This window comes from Nymphalis io, chromosome 3 (genome assembly GCF_905147045.1).
Source record: "Nymphalis io chromosome 3, ilAglIoxx1.1, whole genome shotgun sequence".
NCBI classification, from domain to species: domain Eukaryota; kingdom Metazoa; phylum Arthropoda; class Insecta; order Lepidoptera; family Nymphalidae; genus Nymphalis; species Nymphalis io.
In genome coordinates this window covers 6,873,169-6,897,152 of record NC_065890.1, presented here as the reverse complement: position 1 = coordinate 6,897,152, position 23,984 = coordinate 6,873,169, and the positions used below count along the sequence as shown (strand labels likewise).

General features: G+C 32.5%; 3 protein-coding genes across 3 annotated transcripts; 2 read left to right on the top strand and 1 right to left on the bottom strand.

Annotated features, from left to right (window-relative positions):
* Positions 1-1,551: 1,551 nt before the first annotated feature.
* On the top strand, positions 1,552-4,240 carry LOC126780899 (actin-related protein 2/3 complex subunit 5-B). Its single transcript, XM_050505587.1, has 3 exons — positions 1,552-1,683; positions 2,605-2,685; positions 3,875-4,240. Exons 1-3 carry the CDS (start codon positions 1,552-1,554, stop codon positions 4,112-4,114), a joined length of 453 nt encoding a protein of 150 aa, XP_050361544.1. The 3' UTR covers positions 4,115-4,240.
* Positions 4,241-4,740: 500 nt separating this feature from the next.
* Positions 4,741-6,659, top strand: LOC126780896 (uncharacterized). The gene is made up of 2 exons (XM_050505583.1): positions 4,741-5,390; positions 5,678-6,659. Exons 1-2 carry the CDS (start codon positions 5,379-5,381, stop codon positions 6,323-6,325), a joined length of 660 nt encoding a protein of 219 aa, XP_050361540.1. The 5' UTR covers positions 4,741-5,378; the 3' UTR covers positions 6,326-6,659.
* An 80-nt stretch (positions 6,660-6,739) lies between these two features.
* Positions 6,740-23,487, bottom strand: LOC126780877 (protein timeless). Its single transcript, XM_050505546.1, has 17 exons — positions 23,186-23,487; positions 19,181-19,284; positions 18,542-19,092; positions 18,143-18,296; positions 16,834-17,087; positions 16,234-16,514; positions 15,427-15,787; positions 15,070-15,261; positions 14,263-14,363; positions 13,651-13,849; positions 12,735-12,937; positions 11,879-12,369; positions 11,480-11,680; positions 11,130-11,313; positions 10,914-11,027; positions 9,828-10,025; positions 6,740-7,725 (listed from the first exon to the last, which is right to left on the bottom strand). The coding sequence occupies exons 2-17, from the start codon at positions 19,275-19,277 to the stop codon at positions 7,557-7,559; spliced, it is 3,750 nt and encodes a 1,249-aa protein (XP_050361503.1). The 5' UTR covers positions 19,278-19,284; positions 23,186-23,487; the 3' UTR covers positions 6,740-7,556.
* Between the last annotated feature and the right edge of the window lie 497 nt (positions 23,488-23,984).

The window sequence follows — 23,984 nt, the reverse complement described above, 5'->3', positions numbered from 1 at the left end:
TCAAGTGAAGGCAGCTCTTTAAGTTTGTTTTGTTTCATGAAATATATCGTGGTGTGTATAACTAGTATTTAGTTATAATAATATTATATAAACCTAAAAAATATAGACTATATCATTATGTACATAATTCTTATATAAATTCTGAGCAAGTTATGGATATATTTTAGGTTTTTGGTAAATCTTTTACTGTTCCTGCCGTTTATTATATCTCAAAAAATTCAAAAACAGAGTATAGGAGCACATGCTCTTACTTCAATCATTAAAAATCACTTACTAATTACATTTAAATATTTTATTCGATAGTGATTGACGTTAAGGCGATAGTCTTACTTGATTCTTACTAAAAAATTTAGCTATGTTTAAGACGTCATCATTATTATACTATAAGTTTATAATAAAATACTAACATGCTATGTTCCTATTGACCAATCAACCAATGCGTCTTACCTGCCATGACATACGGTGCCGAAACGTGGACACTAACTGCGGGACTAGTCCACAAATTCAAAGTCGCTCAGCGTGCTATGGAGCGAGCTATGCTCGGAGTATCTTTGAAGGATAAGATCAGAAATGAGATTATCCGGAAAAGAACCGGAGTCACCGACATAGCTTGCAAAATTAGCAGGCTGAAGTGGCAGTGGGCTGGTCACGTATGTCGTAAGACCGATGGCCGTTGGAGCAAACGAGTCCTAGAGTGGAGACCGCGAATCGGCAAGCGCAGCGTAGGGCGCCCTCCAGCCAGGTGGACCGACGACCTTAAGAAGGTGGCGGGCACCAACTGGATGCGGAAGGCGGAGGACAGGGAGCTTTGGCGCACCTTGGAAGAGGCCTATGTTCAGCAGTGGACAACGATTGGCTGTTGATTGATTGATTGTGAGATTGCTAATGATGGCGAGCACTAGTCCTTTGAAAGTTTAAAGTTCACTCAAATAACCTGTAGCTGTCAGCCAGCGCTTGCGCTAATGACAAACCACACGCAAATCGGATGATTCGGTTGTGTTTGAATAGATCAGCCAAGATGGCCTAGTGGTGAAAACGCGTGAATTTTAACCGACGATCATGGATTCAAACCCGGGCAAGTACCACTGAATTTTCATGTGCTTAATTTGTGTTTATATTTCATCCCGTACTTGACGATAAAAGAAAACATCGTGAGGAAACCTGCATGTGTCTAATTTTATTGAAATTCTGCCACATGTGTATTCTACCAGCCCGCATTGGAGCAGCGTGATGGAATAAGCTCCAAACCTTCTCCTCAAAATGGAGAAATGGCCTTAGCACAGCAGTGGAACATTAACAGGCTGTTACTGTACTGTTGGTTGTGCTTATTCACTCACATATTGGCACGCTGATCCAACGAGTACTAGAAGCTTTTTACTCTATAGGTATTGTCAATGTCAAATCAAATTGTCAATAAAAAATTGTCAGTATTGTCACTAGAGTCAGTTTCTTATTCTGTTAATCTATTTCGCTCCTCAGGGTTCAGCTTTAATTAAGAAGTTTTGATTAAAGCCTGGGTTTATTGTTGTAAAAGTTGGTAATAATAAAGTAATGGCTAAGAATACTTCCAGTTCTGCCTTTCGAAAAATTGATATTGATCAATACAACGAAGATAATTTCAAAGAAGACGAATCCGAACAATCTATACCAACTGGTCCTGATGAGGGAGAAGTCTGTGCATTACTCAATCAATATCCTTTTCAGCCTAATACACATCGTTAATTATTAAATTAACAAAAAAACTATTTTTTTACATTTTAAAACATGTTGACATATTCAGTTTAATGACTCATAGTTGTTTTAGTAAACGAATATAGGTATAAATCAAAAATGAATGACTCCAACAAATAAAAGAATAATTGAACAAAATTATAATATTACATTTCCGTACATGTTTTTATTGTTGTAACTGCATTTTGTTGTGTTTAGATCTTAGTTCTTTTATTTATTTACTATTCAATGTATATGCTCTCAATATTATTCCCATATGATTATTTGCACAAAACATGTTATTTAAAAACTTATTAAATTTATAATGTTTTGATAAACAGCTATATTATATACTTTTTTTCATATGTGTGCCAACTTTCCAAAAGCAACTAAACTGCTTAAATAACATGACTTGTGTGTAAAAATATCAGTATTGATAACTTGAAACAACAATTTTCAATGACTGGATTACAGTAATCAAGTTCTACCTGTTGTCTATTCTGACCACAAAAAGAATAAACCCAAATAAATAACTTTGACACCAATATCATTGGTCACAAATATTAATTGACTCAATATCATTGAATAATCTATGATATTCACTATGGATTAGTGAAAATACGGCATTTTCAATGTCCACAAAGTTGTAGTCGGAATTTCGAAAGGTTAATTAATGAGGTTATAACTAGTTAAGTGGAATAGTGTTGTATTATAAATAAAGGTAAATTAATCAAGATAGCATAATACAGCAGAACATTTGGAAAATCACATGCAATTTGTAATATATATGGTATGGTTTGTTTACCTTTATTCCTACTCCGATTGGAATTGGGTATAGTCCAACTGTTCTATAATTCTCAGTCAATATTATCATAACTTTTTTTTCTTAATCACAAAAACACAGGTCGCTACATTGAAGCACTTAAACATGTTTTGAACAATGCTCCTTTGGGGTCGTCGAATCAGCAAATAAAAGTGAGTGGAACTGGCTATTAGACACTACTTTGTTTGTTCTTTAATTCTGTATTCTTTTATTTTTCACATTGAACTTCTCAACTCTATGATTTAGGATAAAAGGTATATTTTTATCTTTATATAGCTATAAGTAAATATGAAAACTTGCTATAGGACTATTTTTACTGCCCAAAGATTTAAAGCTCTTAAAAAAAAAGGTTAAAAAGCACTTTATCGCACATATGGAGCTTTACAGCAAAGAAAAAAAACAATACACAAGTTCGTTATAAAAATACAAAATGATTATTAAATAATTACAATAATTATGAAGAAATGAATATGAAATATATAAGAATAATATGTTAACAGTGACTGCCATAAACCATAAAACATAGAAAAAATGTATAATTTATATTTATAAAAAAAAGAGGAAACCCGGCACGTTGCGTATGTAGAGGACCATATTTTTCGCGAAAAGACCACACGTGAATCGGCCAAAGTTCGCCGCCTCGATTCATGGACGAGTGTCGAGCCGGCTTAACACTTACTTGTTTGCAACTTGGTTTGAAGATGCTTCTCGAGCCCTAGCACTCCAGTGCTATTATATTTGGTTGGAGTGGAAGGAACCATGAAAAGGATTAGTATAAAATAAATGTAAAGCAACATGATGTGCCTTCCAGGTTAAGGTTAATTGGAAATGGATTTCCAAAATGATAATTATCCAAAGCACAGTTCAAAATTATGCAATTATGAGTTATTTAAAGCACAAAAATCAGAATCGGCTCTTAAAAAACATGGTGCGTCCGCTTCAGATACCGAAACTCAATTGAACTTTTATTAATTTCAATTGAGTTTCGATTTTCAATTTAAGCTTGACAGAAATGTGCGTAATCGTTGTCCTTTCTTTCAAGACGACACGTGGAAAACTTTACAAGAAAGCTTTCTTGGAACAATATTTAAAAAGAAACACTTAATAAATTACTTAAAAAAAATTCTATTACAAATAATAGGGAAAATATCTTAAAAATAAATCTTACGGAGTCACATTTAGTAATTTTCGATGATCATCTGTTGTTGCTAGTGCTGGAAATAATATTGATGTTTTTAATATGTTTAATATAGAGGAAACTATTGCACTTGCTATTACAAAAAACACTGAAAATTTCTATTATTTGATTTTACTAGTAGTATACTTTATTTTTCCTTTCAGGACAACGCACTTACCCTGACATTGAAAGTCCTACTCGCAATAAAGTCAGCGCAGATTGAAGAGGCCGTTGCTACTTTATCACAAGACGATATAGACATTTTGATGAAATACATTTATAGAGGATTTGAATATCCATCAGAAGGATCAAGCGGGCATCTTTTGCTATGGCACGAAAAGGCTTTCAACGTTGGCGGATCAGGTTCTATCGTCAGGGTCTTATCTGACAGAATGACAGTTTAAATTTTTACCAAATAATTATATGCATTATAACTTATTTAATACATTTTCCATTACACGAGAGCCTTTTAATACCTTTCTAAAGATTGCGTCTGTGATGGATGATATAATATAAGTATTATTTCTACACTCGTACTAGTTTTATTTCGTTTTCTTTTTATTTGTTATACAAGCTATTGCGATCCTAAAAGATAAATCCTCTTAAGTTACACGTGCATTGCGATGTCAGTATATTGGATTTGTCCAGAACAGTAGATCAGGAATTCGTTTTTGTATGATAACTTTAATTTATACGCGAAAAGAAACTATTTTCTTATAACTAAATAGAATAAATTGCGATTTTCCTTTTAAGAGGAAGACTTTAAGACTATTCCATTTCCAGAATTTCATCCGTCACATAAAATAATTGTATACTGTGTGTTTACTTTACAACGTGATTTGTTAATATTTTTGTCTTTTAAATTGGGTCTTGGGTGGTAGCTGTTCTTATAGTGCAGTTATATATATATATATATATAAATATATTTGGTATGTATATATATATATACCAAATATTAACCATCCCTACCTACCTACTCACTCTTCTACTTCTAGTATTACGGTTTAGCGGGTAGCATACATGACGATGCCATCCAATCACTAATTAAAAATAATATGATACTGTATTTTAAAATGTCTTAATTATTTCAGTCTGGTTATTACCTCACAACTATTAAACGAATCGGCCGATTGTAATGATTTTAACATAGTGGGACCCTGGTTCCTGGGTAATAATGCCAAGTTACGAAATTATAATTTTGACGCGGATAATGTTGCAAAAAACTAATAGTATGACGTTAATATATAAACAACATCATCTTCCTGACAATGTCTCGGAAGGCATGAGTTTACTTTCACATACGTATGATACCAAATCTTGGAAGTATGATTAAGCGAGTACAAACGAGCGAGTTATTGTATAAGATCTGTTTACTTATTAAAGTTTTATTTATCATAAAATAAATACTTTTCAATAACCTAAAAATATATAGGGAGGTACCTAACATTATATTAAATAAGATGCAGTTATAACAGTGAATGTTCCGCCACCGCACCTATTAAACTGCATCTATACAATGACGGTGAGCGAGTATTAAAGAAAGTAATCGTTAGCCCAGGTTATAGGCAGCCACTCTTTACCGAGAGAATGCACTATATAAAGCAACTCAATACACTTGTCAGTCGATAGTTTTAGCTGTACCTCGGACTAACGCTCACCAGCCGTACAATGGAAATACCGGTTAGTATTTTTTGTTTGTTGTGGCGATTGCGCCGTAGTCGAACTTGTTGGCTATATCAAATGCTCGGAAGTAATCACATTACATAATTTCTTATATAATATTGTTTCCTTTTTTTCTGACCCTGGTTTGAAAATTGAGCACTAAAAATTCTTACGTAAAGTAGAGCGCTATATTAATTATATTTTTTTGTTTTATTGTTGAGGATAAATAATACATTTATATAGGTAAATAATTATGCTATTAATATTTACGAATTGATTGTATTTAATAAATTTATTTGTTGCAGAAATTAATAACGTTACTATGCTGCACTAGCATTTGTCTCGCATCACATTACACCCACACGATACCAGTAGAAGGATATGAAACTGAGTTGCAGGATCTTGGTCAACATGTCGAAGTGCCCGAAACACCAGTTAAAGTAATAAAAATCACTAAGACAATTGCCGTTAAAGTTCCCGTACCGTACCCGGTAAAGGTTGTGGAAAAGGTGCCTTATCCTGTACATGTTAACAGACCATATCCTGTACCAGTACCACAGATTATAAAAGTTCCTGTAGCGCACAATCCCAACGGTCAGGAAGCTCTCGACGTCGGACACGGAAACCAGTTCCAAAATCGTCAACACGACGGTAACTCATATCAAGTGCAAGAAGCTCCTCACGATATCTCAATAGCCGGCGACACGTACGATGGATCTAAGATCCAGTCTTATGACGAAGGTAATCACGAAAACAGCTATGGAGCCAGTGGCGAGGAAAATAATCCAGGGGGTAACTATTATGCACAACCATCACAAGATATTCATGGGTTTTCTGGCGATCAAGATGGCCATAATTCTTTTCAATCAAATAGTTACGATCAAGCTATCCAAACCTATTTAAGCAATTTGAAACCAAATGAAAACTTTGGCGGTTCAAGAGACTATCATTAGCATTTATATTGGTTTAAGATTTAGCTTACGATAAGGCGTACCTGATCATGAGAAGAAAGAGATTAACATTATAAAAAGATTATTATATACATACAATAAATATGGTACAAAGGTATATTCATTGGTGCTAAATAGGACATATCGATTGTGTATCTTATTGCAGTAATAGTGCATGATAACTTTCACATCAGAGACTGGAAACATACATAAAAACGAGTTTTATATAACTGAAAGAGACCAAAATGTATTCGTTTAAAATAAAATTATGCTCACGATGCTTTAAATTAAATAGAAGGAAAGTGTGTTGTTCCATTTAACTGTTACGAACTCTTAAATTTGTTACTAGATGTGTATGTGTTATGTAATATTGTTAATTTTCAAATAAATTATTTACACATTTTCTACACGAATACTTTTATTAACTCTTAATCTACAAACTTAATTAAATCGAAAAAACTACAATTATATAACGAAATCAAAGTTTCCTTTCAAATGTAAAAACAACGTAAAAAAAGATTGATAGAGTTCAACTGTTTGTTTCAACAAAATTATTTCCGAACATGAGGAATTCGTAGACAAAGACATAACAATACAGCACATAATCATTTATTCTAATAAAATATAATAATCTTATCGCTACATTTCATCTTATACTGACTTGTTCAATGGTACTGTTTAGAAGAAGCAGATAATTTTTGAAAGCTCGAGGTTGAAATCAAACGAATGCCACTTATAACATAATACATAAATTATGAAATGCATTATTAGTAGGCATTAGTCTATATTTATTACATTCAATTAATACCTACCATCATTAATAAATAACTACTTCTAAGAGGTTACTTCGATATCTTAATACTAAAATCTGTTTCTCCACACAGCTGATACATTCACTTTGGACTGTTAACGTGACAAAAATACGTATAAAGCCTATTTAATTATAAAGACAATTAGATTTTGAATTCTGCGCGTAAGTGTAACTTAGCTTACCTGTCGACCAGATGCGGCGCAGCACGTCGAATGCGACGCGTAACTCTTGTCCGCAAAACTTTTTGAGAAGTAGGTAATAAAAGCTCGACACTTTAATTTTAATTCAATAAAACGAACAACACCTAGATGGAGCAGACGCAGAACTAAAAATAAAATTCTAACAAACAAAAATTTACGTTTAAATATAAGCTACATTACTTCAAACACAAATATTTTCTAAAGTGCATGGATGCCACCCGCACTAGTAGGGCGGCAGGTACTGCACGCGCGGGCGCTTGCTCTGCTCGTGCTCGTCGGAGCAGCGGTCGTGGAGCGGCTTGAGGGAGCTGCGCAGCGACTCCGGCTTGTCTTCCTCGTCCGACACGTACATGCACGTCAGGTCCGACGCCACTGACGCCGTTTCGCACACGCTGCACATACGGACACGGTTTAACGCCACAACCTACCTAGTAATCGCCACCTGCGCCACTATTCGCTATTCTGAGTTGACTATTCAATGATCGCGTTCACTTATTTTGTGTATTCGTTTGATAAAAAAAAAAATATTAATCATCTAAGTTCATTAAAAGGGAATTTAAATTACGAAAACTTTTTAGACCTAACTTTTTAAATATTAAATTATTACTACTAAGATTATCTATACAAATAAATAAAATTGAAGTGTGTCTGTGATTTCAAAATAACTGCTAATCTTTGAAACGGCTTAAAATAAAAAATTTAAATATTATAAGATGTATTTCACGGTTCCGTTTAGTTTTTATTTCATCAAAATCGGTTTAGTCTATCAAAAGTTATAAAAACATAGGAAGGTACGTATTTTTGTTTTTACCTATGTACATATAACGACTATTCCTGACTGATTCATCAACGCAGGGCCAAAAAACTGGGTTAGAAACTTAAAATTTTGGCAGTAGATACATTTTATGATGTAAACACTAAGCAATTATTTTTGTTTTGATGAGTTAGAACGTATGTATATATTCGCTAAAAAAACTTCATATATATATACTTCTGGGCGCAAATAACGAAATGCAAAATACACAATGTCTTAATATCAATATTTCCTAGGGAGATGCAAGTAAAACTTTTTTTATACAAACTTTAATATGTTAGTGAAATTTATAAAGAGAAAACGTATTCCATTATTGTCATACGTACCACTTAATAGGTGGTCTCGAAGCTTTACCTTATGACCCTCTATTCCTACTTATTTCATGTTTTGCTCGAGGAGAGGTAGTTTTAATTCCAAGAATGCTATTCATAAAAATATATCATTCGATTTTTAAAGTATATAGTTCCCTCTTAAAGTGTGCTCCCCCATGACAATCATTGAATATGGCCGGCATTTATTTTAGTGAAAACTGTTATCACATGGACAGTTTCAATGTTGCATGATTCAGAGTAGCTTAGCAATTTTAGCCACAGTATGCAACACCACAAACGTCGTTTATTTTATGTTATAGGTAGGCGGACATTCAAATGGGCCACCTGATATTAAGTCACTGGTGGTAGGGCTTTGTGCAAGCTCGTCTGGGTAGGTACCACCCACTCATCAGATATTCTACCGCAAAACAGCAATACTTGATATTGTTGTGTTCCGGTTTGAAGGGTGAGTGAGCCAGTGTAATTACAGGCACAAGGGACGTAAAATCTTAGTTCCCAAGGTTGGTGGCGCATTGGATATGTAAGCGATGGTTGACATTTCTTACAATGCCAATGTCTAAGAGCGTTGGTGACCACTTACCATCAGGTGGCCCATATGCTCGTCCGCCTTCCTTTACTATAAAAAAAAAAAAAAAAAAAAAGTGATCACCATCGCCCATAGACATTGGCGATATAAGAAATATTAACCATTCCTTATATCTCCAATGCGCCACCAACCTTGGGAACCAAGGTATTATCTCCCTTGTGTCTGTAGTTACACTGACTCACTCTTCTTTCAAACAGGACAGCATCAATACTATGTATTGCTGTTTAGCGGTAGACTATCTGATGAGTGATTTGTACCTCCCCAGACGAGCTTACACAAAGCCCTGGTAGGGCCGTTTACAAAAAGGTGCTTCAATTATTCTTTTGAATGAGTTGAATAGTTTTATTTAATCTGAGTTTGGTAGAATAAAAAATATATTCGTACGCTTGCTTATTTACAGTATTAACTATATCCAAAGGCATGGATAGATGACCGGGGTATTTAAGCAACAGAATCGTAGATCAGAAGACATTTATAAAATAAAATTTTCTTCATTTTTTTTAAGTCACTATAAAATATTCAAACTACAGGAATTCACAGTAAGTTCACTGATGATTATTAAAAGAATAATCATCAATCTAAAATTTAAAAAAAAACCTTAATATACTTTTTTCTAACCAGAATGACATTTCATGTTTCTTACTTTAAAATCACAGACTTCCAAACAATAATTTATTCTTTACTTATACATAAACACAAACGAAGTCGCGGGCAACAGCTAATAATATATAAAATAACTATTTTTAATTGGTAGAAGCTTACCTATTATTGTAATAATCAGGGTCCGTTAGTCGTGTTCTGAAAGCGCTGGCTTCTTGATTCACACTCATAATCGTCGGAAGTATGAGCGAAGAGCTCTCGAGTGGTCCGAGCTGATGGGACGTCATATCAAGCGGGACGTGCGTAACCTTTTCAGGTACACAAACCTTCATAGTATCATTTTCGACCGATATAATGGATCTGCAAACAAATTGATTGACAAACAACAGAAACCAAACTTAATGTTTATTACACAATATTTAAAAAAAGTTCTTAGGACGACAGACGAGTAAATAGGCCTCCTATTAAGTAGTAACTTATGCCACAGACACTGGCACCAGTAATCACTTGTTCCTGCCTCGTTGGTCTAGTGGCTAGATGTGAGGCCGCAGACTCTGAGGTCTGGGTTGAAATCCCAGGTTGGGCCATTAAAAAGTTGCAGTTGGCATTATAATAATATGTTTATATAATAATATTATAAATAATATGCTTTATTTTCAAAAATAAAAGAATCGATTATGTAATTTGCTGCTAATATTGAACACCAAGTTGATAGCTTTTAAAAGATGTATTAAACAGATGTTAGCTCGCCGCCCAGTAAATGCCATATCTTTGTAAAATTAAGAATGAAACCTTTCTCACGCAAAAAGTTTCACTTTTGCTACGTTCACCGATTTGTAAGCACTTCCATTGGTTTTTTTTTTATTTGTGTTATATTTGAGAAACCGAGATGACCTAGTGGTAAGAACGCGTGAATCTTAACGGCTGATCGTGGGTTCTAACCCGGGCAAGCACCTCTGAATTTTCATGTGCTTAATTTGTAATTATAATTCATCTCGTGCTTTACGGTGAAGGAAAACATCGTGAGGAAACCTGCATCTGTCTAATTTCACTGAAATTCTGCCACATGTGTATTCCACCAACCCGCACTGGATCAGCGTGGTGGAATAAACTCCAAACCTTCTACTCAAAAAGGGAGAGGAGGCCTTTAGCCCAGCAGTGGGACATTCACGGGCTGTTACGAAACGGTTGGAAGGAATTTTGCAATGTGTGAAAAATTGTTTTAGACCAACTATAATAATCACTCACTTTGCCAAATCTAAGGACAGTTTAAATTTTTGAGATTTTTGTACTACGTCAAACCAGCATGGTTTGTTAATAACGACTTCGTCATCTTCAGCAGAAGAGTAAGGAGATCCAGGCCTGAAATAAAAATGTACAAAATAAAAATACAACAATTGAACGTGCAATGCAATTAAAAACGCAAACATAGTTCTGTATAAGTAAGACACCTAAAATACTAACATGGGCGTTAAATTCATAATGTTCGAGCGATTTTGCTTCTTGCTATGTATTTGAAAGAAATTTTCAGAAGTGGGTGTTAAGACGTCTCGACCCTTTGACATCTCTGGTAAGACACAGTTCTTCGTCACGGCGAAGTGAATGATACTGCTTTCGGATATATCGCTCAGGGAGAATTTCAACTTTGCTAAAATAATAATTTAGATATAACGACGACATTTCATACTCAGACAAACTTATCATATTCATGTTTCAGTACAATCACAATTACTTTATTTATGTTATGTAAATTTATATCAGATACTCCAAAATATTGACATGACCAAAATTATTACAAGAAAAATGTCCCTTACAAACATCAATAGGCGATATCTTCCCAGCCATTTCGTACAGGAAGTCAGGTGTCCAGAAGTTCGGTATACTAATGAAAACTTTGCCAGTGTCCACTGGCATATGGAAACCAAGTTTATGTAAAAGTAGCAAGAATTTCAAGTCCTTGCAAATAGAGGCTTGTTGGCCATTCCACGGCACCAGGGGTATGGGTTTATTCAGGACTATAAAACATATTATTTATTAAAATTATTAGCATTCTGTGAAAAAATCCTTTCCGTTTAAAATATTATTATAACCTAACGCTACTTAATATACGAAAAAATAACAAAAAAATAAGATATGTAGCATTATTTTTTATTTTTTAAAGATAATATTGAATATATTTAATTTACAATTTTTTTAGTTAAAAATCAACTCACGTAAAGAATGATACGACACTGGTGACAGGACGGGCAAGTCCGCGGGCTGCTTCGGTAACGACTCATATTCCTTTCCATTTGAATCGAATGTTTTCGTGTCGTTCGAACTGAACATACTTTTCGCTGACTTTTCCAAATATATTTTCGCATAACAGGTTTCTAAGAGAACCATTTGAACCCAATCTAAAAATTTAGGCATTCCATCCTGTCTGAGCTGTTCACAGAGTTTCGATATTTCATCCTCCCTATTTTCTTTCATATTTTCGTGTGGCGTTTTGCTGTGGAAAGGTTTGTCATTTTCCTTTTTCATAAAGGTTTCAAACTCATCTTTGTTGAGGATGAATTGGTTGTAAAGTTCCCTCACAACCGCTTTTCTATTCTTAATGATGCCATCTTCTTTAAACATGTTGATAATATCCCCGATTACGTCTGCTGAATTACTGCATTGCATGTAATTCCAATTCAACGAAGACAATTCTTCTTCAGTCCATCTATCAAAAAATGGAAATAAGTTAAGAAAGTTGTTGGAAAGTACACAAGATTAATTTAAAATATGTTTTCATAAACATAACGATTGGACTGTTAAATTTTTTTTTAAATTACTTCACAGCGATAGTAATCATCATAACATGAAAGTGTCTACGTTAAACTAACACGAAGGGCAGTGGAGATACAACCAATCTTTTATTAAAAAAATCAACAATAAATCAAGGAGTGAATTGTGAAATTATATTTGAATATATTTCTTATGTGAAAGAAAAAAAAATATTGCTTCATGATAAATATAGTTAGTGACTACCGCAAGCTTTTGTTACTGAAATGTGTGGCCACTCATATCACCCATAACCTGTTTTACCTATTAGAGATGCTGTCAGTCGAAAATTGAACCGACTTCTTATCTTCTGGCGGTTCACTTAGTTCTTCAGCGCTCAACAAGATCTCTTTCAAATGTTTATCATCCTCGAAAAATTTCTTCTGTATGTGACTCATGGCGTTTTGAATTTTATACGGTTTTTTGATGAACGTGTTAATCACGTACTCAATTAAGTCTGACCAATCCTAAAAAATTATAAGATATTTAACATAAATAATTATTACTAATAACATTATTTCGAGATCCTAGATGGCGTTGTTAGAATATACAAGCCTGGGCAAGCACCGCTGAATTGTCAATTATCTTTTGCTTCATTTGAGTTCACAAAGATATATCATATGAAAATCTGCTTAGTTTGGTTTATTACATTAATGGTATTTGCTTTTATTATATTTTGGTAAGTTTACTTGCGGTTGTTGCCTGTGGCTTGTCTGTATAAAAGTAGCCTATTTTTTTATAGCACTATGTATAAAAGTAGCTTATTTTTTATATGTCACGTTCTATAAACGGACCAAGGATTATAATTATAATATAAATAATAACTTGTAGTCCTATTGGTTTAAAATCTATACATACTATATAACGCCCTGAAAATTGTGAATGTAATTTTGTACAAACAGAGATATAATACGAAAAAAACCACCATTTTTGCAATTGGTTATATATAAGACCAGTTCATACCAATTCAATCGGAAATTTAAGTTTAAATTGGTCTTTTTACCAAACAAACACGTAGAAATTGTTCATTTTCGATATTAACAATATCATATAAACTAAATAACTACTGTTTGATATCATACGTAATATGATAAAAGTTATTAAAAATACCATAGAAATTGATGTTAAAATACAAGGGAATGACGTGTTCAGAGATATATCTCTATATAAATATACTTACATCGCATATATCAAAATTAGATTTCCAAATAGATGTGAATGTCTTTAATATATTCGGCTGAAAGAGAGATATTAAACACCCGAGCTCCCCTCCGATGTGGTGCATGAGAGTGAATATGCAATCATTTACGAACTCTCCATTCCCCTCGTAATTCTCTAAGAGAATTCCATACTGAAACATTATTTCTGGCGACGAAAATCTAAAAATATAAACTAAATTAAAGATATATTTTAGACTTTTTCAATTAACGTACGCCTTTACTTTAACAGTAAATTATTTGAAATACTTGTAGAGAAATATAACAAGCAATTTATTAATTGATTTGTTTCTAGAAATTTTGTAATTATTTTCATTGTTAATAATAAGCCTAGATTTAAAAATAGCTAAAGAGAAATTTCCATTAAGATATAAGTTACGTTGTACTAAACTAAATATCTCGCTTTGCGAGATATCAAATTATACCAATATTCAAGCCATTCATTATACTCTTTATATTGTAGAACTAACTATAAAGCGATTATAACATAAATAAGAAACATACGAATTTCGATTATATACTTTATGAATCAAAAACGCAATTACATATTACCTGAACAAATTCAAATAACTTACTGTCTGATATGATCGACGATTTTGCCGTCGCCTTTATATTCTGGCATTTTCAATACATTGTCCAAGAAAATTAGGAGTATGTGATTCGTAACAATAAGATCCTAAAAAGATATATATATATATAACAGTAAGTAACAGTTACAGCCTGTGAATGTCCCACTGCTGGGCTAAGGCCTCCTCTCCCTTTTTGAGGGAAGGTTTTGGAGCTTATTCCACCATGCTGCTCCAATGCGAGTTGGTGGAATACACATGTGGCAGAATTTCAGTGAAATTAGACACATGCAGGTTGCCTCACGATGTTTTCCTTCACCGTTCCTTATAAACACAAATTAAGCACATGAAAATTCAATGGTGCTTGCCCGGGTTTGAACCCACTTCTTATTCTTACCACTGGGCCATCTCGGCTTTATAAAACAATATTTAATTAGATATTTCTTCTTAAATTAAAAAATATAAGTATATCATCAATTATGAAACTATATAATAAGGAGAGGTGAGAATAAAAGCATAAAATATTCTTCTATTCTACAAATGGTTACGCTGGCCAGTATTAACCATAAAAAATATGCCTTGTTTGATATAGCTTCTAAAATTAGAAGCTGGTTCAATCGGGAATCGAAGATACATCGTCAAATGTAATCGATTAACGCTAGTAACTTATTGATAAGCTACCATGTAGACATGGCATATTAAGACATTATAAATACACTCAGGGGTGTAGAATACTCTACAAAAAATAACAATGAATAACAATTCGCGATATTTCATTTACTTTAATGATATAAAATACAAAAAATGTTATGTTACCTCTAAATATTGTTTAGTATGATATTTCGGATTGTAATGTCTCAAAAGTAGAACAAATAGTAAACGCAGTTCGTCGGTTTCGCACATTTTTATTTCCAACTTGATGAGAGTGTCTTTGTCATTGCTACACATGTTAGCAGATTTTTTGTAAACGTCAATCGCTTGAATAAATTCTCGTATAGCTGTGACGACCTACAGAAACAATAATAATACCAAATGTATACTAATATCAATTAAGTATAAGAATTATTATTATATACTTTATATTTACTATCATTTATTTAGGAATTTACTATCATTCAGTATTAAGAAAAAAAAATATTTTTTTTTTTTAATTCTAATATTAAAATCACTTACCAAATGTAATCTTCTTATTTTTGGTTTTAAATCATTTCCGTCCAGTTTAATAGACAATTCGAACTGTTCGGCCAGGTTGACTCCTTCAGCTGTGAGATACGAGATTATGTCGAAGGACAGCACCGAGCATACATGCTCCAAATCCAATTCAATCTGAGTTGCAAATTTAAGAAAGTAGGTGACGAGCCAAAAGAAATGTGATGTGTCGATCTCCAGTTGCATATTTGTGAGTATCTGCGTGTGTAGAGTTCGGACCAACGAGTTGTAGCCCTTCAGGAGGAAGTCTACAGTGAATTCCTTTAATACGTTGGAAATGTCTTCATCGGTTGGCGTGCTATGTGTTAAGCCTTGGACATTTATACTAAAAAAGGACAAATTGTTAATCTGAATTATATCCATACATGCGACGAAACAAGACGCGAAACTTAAGAATTCTTATAAAAAGAATACGCGCAAGCCTTAAGCTATATAGTCAGTTAAAACAATTTTCTATAAATGCCTCGACGGCTTGAGTTTTGTCCTCTGCTCAAATGTCGGGCTAATAAAAAAGTATTGGGATTTTTGAAACAATAAAAAACCGAGTTGTTCTTTTAGGTCCGCCCAAGCAGTTTTTAACAAAAGAGAACTTTGTTGAACACTTCAAGTGAGGAACTTTGAAAACAATTGAGTTATATAAATAAAGCTACAAGTAACTGGCGTGACGCCGAATACACGTGTCGGTTAAGACAAAATACTTATTGACGTAAAACATTACTTTATAAATTATGTACATTTCTACCTATACATGAACTACGAATGTATACTTACATATTAGCTTTAAATCTTTTCACAATCTTTTTCCTTTTGCGCTCTTGCGGAGAAACGTTGTCACGGACTTTGTTTTTGTTAGTTCTCTGTTTTACAGGATGCGATTTCTGGTGTGCAGCTTGTTTCACTGGCAATTCGTCTTCATTACTAGAAGTCAATATTGCTCCTAGATTTTCTTTTTGGGTTCCGTAGCCGAAATCCGAGTTTTCAGATAGAGCTGTTATTTTTTCATTTTTAGTTTCAACTTTTTTGGTATTTTCGCTATTCTTGGGATTATTTACCTATAATTTATAATTGAATCATAACTGCAATTATATTTTCTACTACGTCATTTACATACTTAATAGTCGTGGTTTATAAAAAAAAAGTTCGTTAAGACATTCTGTTATACTTACATGTTTAAAAACGGGGACGTTTTCCTACTTAGGCGTAATGATGACGCCATGAAGTATTTATAAGTATACTAGCAATTGCCCATCAGAAACTTTATTTTTTTTATGTAATTAATAATAACATAAACAATACGTAAATAAATAGAACACGAACATAAAATATACTCATATATCAATCAATTTAATTTCATATTAAAGACAAACTTACATTTTTCTGGCTCAGGGGCTCAGATTGGTTAAATAGTTTACTCTCGTTACTTTCACTGGTTTCGCCTAAAGTTTTATTGTTTTCATTTTGTGATTGAAATGATTGCTTTCCACCATCAACATCATTTCTAGAGGTATTATTATCCCAGCAATTATTGACGGAGTTTTGTCCTTGATTGCTTATGCCACTCGCCCCGGTGTCAGATGAGTCTGATGTAGGATCTGACGTTACCATCGACGATGAATGATTGCTACCTGTTGAATAAGTATTCGAATCATAATGGCATAGAGCTTCGATCAATGTACTAGATTCCCGGTAAGCGCTTCAAAAACGGCCTGAAAAATAAGAGCACAAATACGTTTGTGGTCTTATTTCAAATTAGTATAGTCTAATCATAGCCAACAATAAGACGTCAAAGTGCCACAGTACGCGTTCAAAAATTATGTAAATAACCACCATAAGGCCAAGATTTTATAAGTTTTTTTTTTCGTTAAGTTAATATCACTAAGTGTTTTTTATTAAATAAAAACATATTTACATAGTAAATATGAACCAATCATCAAATATTATTATTGTTGATCAATGTTTGCGACAACGCGCCAACTGACGTCGACTGTTCTGGAAAGTGCTATGGACTACTCAATATTTTTATTATACATGTTATTTTTATTTGTAGATTTCCTAGTCACCCATTTCGCTGTGCAGAATGTGTATCTATTGTCACAAAAGAAAGAGGATAAATATAAAATATAAAAGACAACTTTTTTTTAATCGCTTAACAATATTTGCTGCTAACTAAACGAAATAGAGTAAGCCCAAAATTGGCAACATACTATTTTTAACCTTATTGCATAGATTTTTAGTTTCATTTTAGAATAAATATTTTTACTTATATAAAAATGACTTTATTTTCAAGTCACATTTTAAATTTATATCTTTTAACCTATCACCGATGACAGAACTAAGGACTCAAATATAAATATTTTGACATAATAATTAAAGTTTATGTTTGAGCGTTAAAGATTATAATGAACTGAATTTTTTATGTTATTAAATTAGTACTCGTAGTAAGAAAAATAAAGGCATATGTGTGTGCAAAAGTAGCCACTTGAGCAACTAACAACGCGTACAAACGGACAGACAAAAAATTAAAATATTGATTGTTATGGTAACTCGCAATTAGATATATTTGCTTCAAAACAGTAGATATTTTGAAATCACAGACTTAAATTTTATTTATTTATATAGATATATATTTTAAAACAACTCAAAAGAATAGATATAAACTTAGCACACACTGTATACCTACCTCTGTTCGGTGGTGATGTATTACTCTCATTATCTTCAGAACTCTCAGAGAGGGAAGTCTCCAGCCACACATTTAGCAGTTTATGCAACTTGGTTACATGTTGATCTTTGAAAATTAGGGCTATCAATTGGACCATCGTGACTCCCCAATGAGTCTGGAAAATAAATGGAATACAAAACACACATCTTGATTCTTACCATCAATAGAAATAAAATAAATGTAAACGATTTAAAAAAATAGTGGTTATATTTAAATAAAATATTGGTTAGCTAATATTGTTCAAAATATAAATGTATTACTGCGAACAAAGTCACTTTCGAAAAAAAAAATTACCTTCAAGTTATTCGAATTTCACACGACTGCATGCATGTTTACGACTACTTACACCTAGCAACTTACCGCATCAGGTATTGTCATCAATTTTATTAGAATTTTGTCGATACTTTGACTGAATAAGTTCCATAATAGCTGATTCTGAACCGTGTGAGTTGGATTAGTGAACGTTGAGTTAAGGTTATTAGTATCCTCTGGTATATGTAATATATTACGTAAGAATAAAAGTGTGTTACTGATATTCGTGCATTGTTTCTTATTTAAGTTCGACACGGACTCAACGTCAGCGTTCTTTTTCAAAAAATCAATAATCACTTTACAAACACTTTGCTCTGTGATCGCGGTCTTAATTGAAGAAAGCAAGTTGTTAATTTCGAATATAGCATGTCTGCCTATGTCTGTTTTGTTAACAGTATCTACCGAAAGGAGACATTCCACGGGTATTGTCAAATTTACCAATATTTTAATTAGTAACTCTATAATCTTATCATCTTTGGTATTTATTAATAGAGGTAAAAGATCTTTTGTAACGTTTTGTCCAAAGCTGATACTTCTCCTAAATGTGCGTAAATTTTTGTCTTCTGATAATATATTTTCAAGTATCGTTTCTAAAGCAGCTGCAAAATAAAAATATCGATTATAACTGCAAGTTAAATAACAATTAACATACTTTATTACATTAAAGGAGGTGAAACGAAGACGTACCATTACAATTTTCGTTTACGTGATATCCATCTGGAGTTGCATAACCAAGGTTGCTGAAGGTATTATGAATCTGTGGACTTCTAAGAACCCACTCCATTTTATAGCTGTAATAAAGAAAAATATGTATAGTACTGAATATATAATATATTCTTGTTTATTGACTAATACGTCTTGTATTAGTTAATAAACAAGAACTTTACGTTACCATTTATTTTAGACAAATTGAAAATATAGACGCTTTCATTTTCTATTTTACAAATTTTTCATGTTAAAACATGAATTAATAAATAAAGCATATTATTCGGTACACGATTATATTCCTTAAAAAAACGTAGAGGTATTATTCATTGATTTTGACGCAGTATAAATAAATATATTATATGATTATAAAAGGATGAATTATTCACGGTAAAATCATTCGAAAGCTGTGGTAGCTCTTAAATATTTAATTTATTTTGTAAAATGACAATTTAAAATTGCTTGTAACAACCTCGAATAAAGCATATACTTTGATGGCTTTGGCTGAGAATGTCTAGTCTCCTCGAAAGTGTAGTATGCTAAAGTGACCAGTTTTCCATGACATCCAATCCCACAATGTTTAGTGTTTCCTAATGTCTGGAGTCCAAATATGTCAAGCGTACCATAACGTCAAAAGATCTGTAAGGTCTAGTGTCCTTTTTTTATCGCTGGAAGCTTAACGCGTTTTGCGTTACGCGTTTCCCCTACGGCTCGCCGGTGTCCTAGGCGCCGAGTGCGCCCCGAACATCGGAATACCCACTAAAAAACCAGCGGTGCCCTTTGCGTCTTAACGAGGAGCTCTACGGGATCGCTTTCGCATGCTACCGTGACGCTCTGACGGCCGGCCCGCCTATGCGGGCCTCAAGGTCTAGTGTTCTAATTCAGCACATAATAATATAATACAGTATTTTTACAGTATACTTTTTTACTTTTCTGACGCGAATGAAATAAAAAAGCCATCAATAATAATGACTTACTCAAATGTAACCAGATGTGTATTATGACCGTAAATGGAATAAATTTTAAAATTGCTGAATCATAATAAAACAAACATTTGTTTTCTAAAAAAAATTATTTACTTGCGAATATTATCTCAACAATGATAGGATCGAATGCTTTCATGTTTGATTGTAGAAGAATTTTACTTTAAATATTATATTTTATGCTGTGCCCGAGTATAATTTAAAGAAATCGCTAAGAGCAGACGAGTATTTCAGTATATACAACATTTCTAGTTTTAGTTTCGTGGGGTATTAGTATGAAGGTATCTAGATAAGCAAATAAGGCAAATAAGGCAAATACAGTTGGCCATGAGAAAAACAGCATTCCCTTAAATCTATCCCGACATACATGAATGTCCCCCCTGCTTTATTTATTGTAACTGCATATATATTAATAGGACTGATATAAATTAGAACTTATTGGATTGATGCAACTAAACCTTCTGGAATATGTATATTAAACTCAATAGAAATATAAAAATTGGAGACTGCTGAAATAAATCCAACTCCGAAAATTTTGCCGCTGTAAACTTTACTAGCTAGCTACTACTTAACTTACATTTAAAAGAAAATACTCCATTTAACTATTATATACAAAAACAGATATTTTTTTAACGATTGAACAGTTTAAAGATTCCACTTAAAAGCGAAAGTGACTTGTTTTTATCTGTTGTTACGCATTCACTACAACCGATTGTCATGAAATTTTACTTTACACCAAACTATACTATATAATATACGCGAGCGAAAAATAGTAGAATATAAACGCAAAAACATCTGAAACTAGAGTTTAAGAAACAAAAAAAAATAACTATTGCCATCCAGGGAGCAAATTCTACTAAAAAATTGTCACTTATCGCAATAGAATCGAAACCTGATCGTTGCCGTTATTCCGTTTTCCTATTCTTTAATTTAATTATCGACTATTATCATAAAAGTTAACAATTACGTTGGATTTTGACATAACGGTATATGTTAACATGTTATCGGTTCGGTTCCGACTCGAATAAACACAGATGATTCAAAGTTTGATCGGAATTGAATCGGGAACGTATCGTAATCGTTATAAAGTAGTAGAATTCGGCCCCAGTTGTATATCAAATGTACGATCCTTCGTTGGTACGATTCAATTCATATTTATTTTGTTTTACTAACTTCTATATAAACCCCCTATTGCTTTTAAAATATCTGTAATTATATTAACTGGTACCATTATACATATACTAAAACATGACCACCTAAAACTGACTATGTTTGATTGATGATTTGACACGTGTTTTATTTTATCAATTAACTACCTAAATAAAATTTCGCTCCGTTTCGATTCGTTTAACACTATCTGTATATAACGAAAATACAAACAAAAGTACCCTAGGACGGTCCACGTGAGCGCAGCTTTCGATCCAATAATAGGTCACGCGTACAGTCGAGTCGCGTGTACTGTACACGTGCCGGTCGAACGCACTAGGTACGATTGATATACCGACGGCGCCCGTTGCTCAGACGCCCACTAAATAAAATCGTTTGGAACGTAGCACCACTTTTTCGTTTAATGTTTTTTTATTTTATGATTATATTATACTATTTTGTATTGTTTATTAATGAAATAGTCATTAATTATTTTAATTATATATTTAGGTGTCAGCAATTAAAACCTATTTTATGTTTTATTATTATTTAAATAGTTACATTTTTTTTACCCACTTTGTCTGGGTTAAACAATTAAAATCTATCTCAGTATATATTTTATAGGAAAATCTCTGATACCTTCGGATATATTATTGCAATTTTCGTATGGATCTAATTTTTTGAAAATAAAATATAGTCTATCAGACATATCAACAGACATCTATTCAGACATTGTTACTTGCTGGTAATGAAGCTTTCTGTAGGTAAAAGATTTTTTTAAATTGGTGTAGTAGATTTTGAGTGTAACCATTACAAACAAAATTACAAAAAAAAAAAAACAAATCTTATCTCTTTATAATATTAGTAAAGATAGATTATATATATATGTTAAATAATAAATTTTGAGACAGTTTCCATGATAGAAAAAAGTATCTCATCTTATTGATAGAAAAAGTTACAAAGATTTCAGTATAATTTATTTATTTATAACTTCAGTCTATAAGATTTATTAAAACCACTTGTACCAAAGGGCCGAGTAGGCCCAGTGGTAAGAATGCTTGAATCTTAACCTATGATTGTGGATTCAAGTCACAACTGAATTCATATGTCCTTAATTTGTAATTATAATTCATCCTGTGCTTTACGGTGAAAATGTCGTGAGGAAACCTGCATGTGTCTAATTTTACTGAAATTCTGCCACATGTGTATTCCACCAACCCGCATTGAAGCAGCGTGGTGGAATAAGCTCCAAACTTTCTTGACAAATAGGTAAAGGAGCACTAGCCCAGCAGTGGGATATTTACAGGCTGTTACGTTTAAAAAATACTACTTTTTAATAATTTTTTTCACAAAAATATATAACAGTTTAATTTTATACCTTTTCATATACAATTAGAGGATATCTGAGTTATTCCTTGTTGATTAGTTATGAGAAAAAAAATTAAATACTTTATTCAGACTTAATGGTATGAACTTGATTTTCAACAACTAAAAGACACTATACAAGGAGAACTAGTTAAACAAGGAGACACACTTAGATAAATAGATGTATGTATTATAAAGCTTACTACTTTTGATATTATACCAACAATTCAATATTAAATATATGACTAATTTTCAAGCCTGAAAATCAACTATTGATATTTAAAATTTTTACTCTTTTTTATGTATCAACTTAAATTAGTAAGAAAAGTAAATCTTTTCAACAAATAATAAAAAAAAACGTATTTGGCAATAATTTGATGTTGTTCTTAAGTATGTAAAACAGGAATTAAATCAGCATTAGACATACATTAATAAACAGAAAAGCAAGGCAAATAAAAAAAAAGTAAATTAAAAAATAAAACATGAAAATTACCTTGAATCCTTTTAGTTATCTCTTTTATGATTGAGACCATTAGCGCCGTATAGTCTAATTGTCTTTTTTCTAAATTGTTTATATTTATTAATTTAATTCCTTAAGTTAATAAGGAAAATAAAAACAATTCATATAAAACTTTATTATTATATATGAATTAATGTATCTGGTAGTAACACAAATTATTTAGAGACTATTTTAATATTTGAAAATATTTTCCAACTTGAATGATTAACGAGCGAAATACTAATAACAACTGCTTCTACAAGCGTACAAAATTTTTGTGTGACGAACGATACCAGAGATTCAATAACAATAAGCACTGAATTTGACTATGACGTTATCATTTTGGCGTAAATAAAAATGAGACAGCTGATATTGACAAGAAAGTAGGCAGTCAAGTCTTATGCATTGATAGATTTTGGTAATTCTTATTAGTATATTTTTAATGAATATTGTAGTTGGCTTTTCCTTCTTAAGAAATCTTAAATATTTTAATATATACTATTTTTTATCAAAAATATTTAAAAAAATCCCGCTGAGTTTCTTTCGCCGGTTCTTCTCAGGTCTGAGGTATTTATTTCCGAATCGGTATCGGTAGTAGATTTATGATATTTAATAAGAAAGTGTAACACTTCTATATTGAATAAAGAATTTTTACTTTGACTTTGAATTATATTGTGTTTCCAACGTAGACAGAGAAACTTTCTCCGTGAATGGTATCCAAGTACTTTCGTAAATACCGTCATTGCTAAAAAAATAACCAAAGGGATGAACAGGGAAATTATGACATTATATT

Bases quoted from the DNA above. Each gene is read 5' to 3' on its own strand.
- LOC126780877 (XM_050505546.1), bottom strand. From the start codon at position 19,277: ATGGAGTGGGTTCTTAGAAGTCCACAGATTCATAATACCTTCAGCAAC. The intron at 16,515-16,833 runs GTAAGTTTGTCT...TATAAATTATAG, and splicing joins AGCCCCTGAGCCAGAAAAAT to GTAAATAATCCCAAGAATAG. The intron at 7,726-9,827 runs GTAAGCTTCTAC...CCGTATGTGCAG, and splicing joins CCTGATTATTACAATAATAG to CGTGTGCGAAACGGCGTCAG.
- LOC126780899 (XM_050505587.1), top strand. From the start codon at position 1,552: ATGGCTAAGAATACTTCCAGTTCTGCCTTTCGAAAAATTGATATTGAT. The intron at 1,684-2,604 runs CTCAATCAATAT...TTTCTTAATCAC, and splicing joins AGGGAGAAGTCTGTGCATTA to AAAAACACAGGTCGCTACAT. The intron at 2,686-3,874 runs GTGAGTGGAACT...TTTTCCTTTCAG, and splicing joins CGTCGAATCAGCAAATAAAA to GACAACGCACTTACCCTGAC.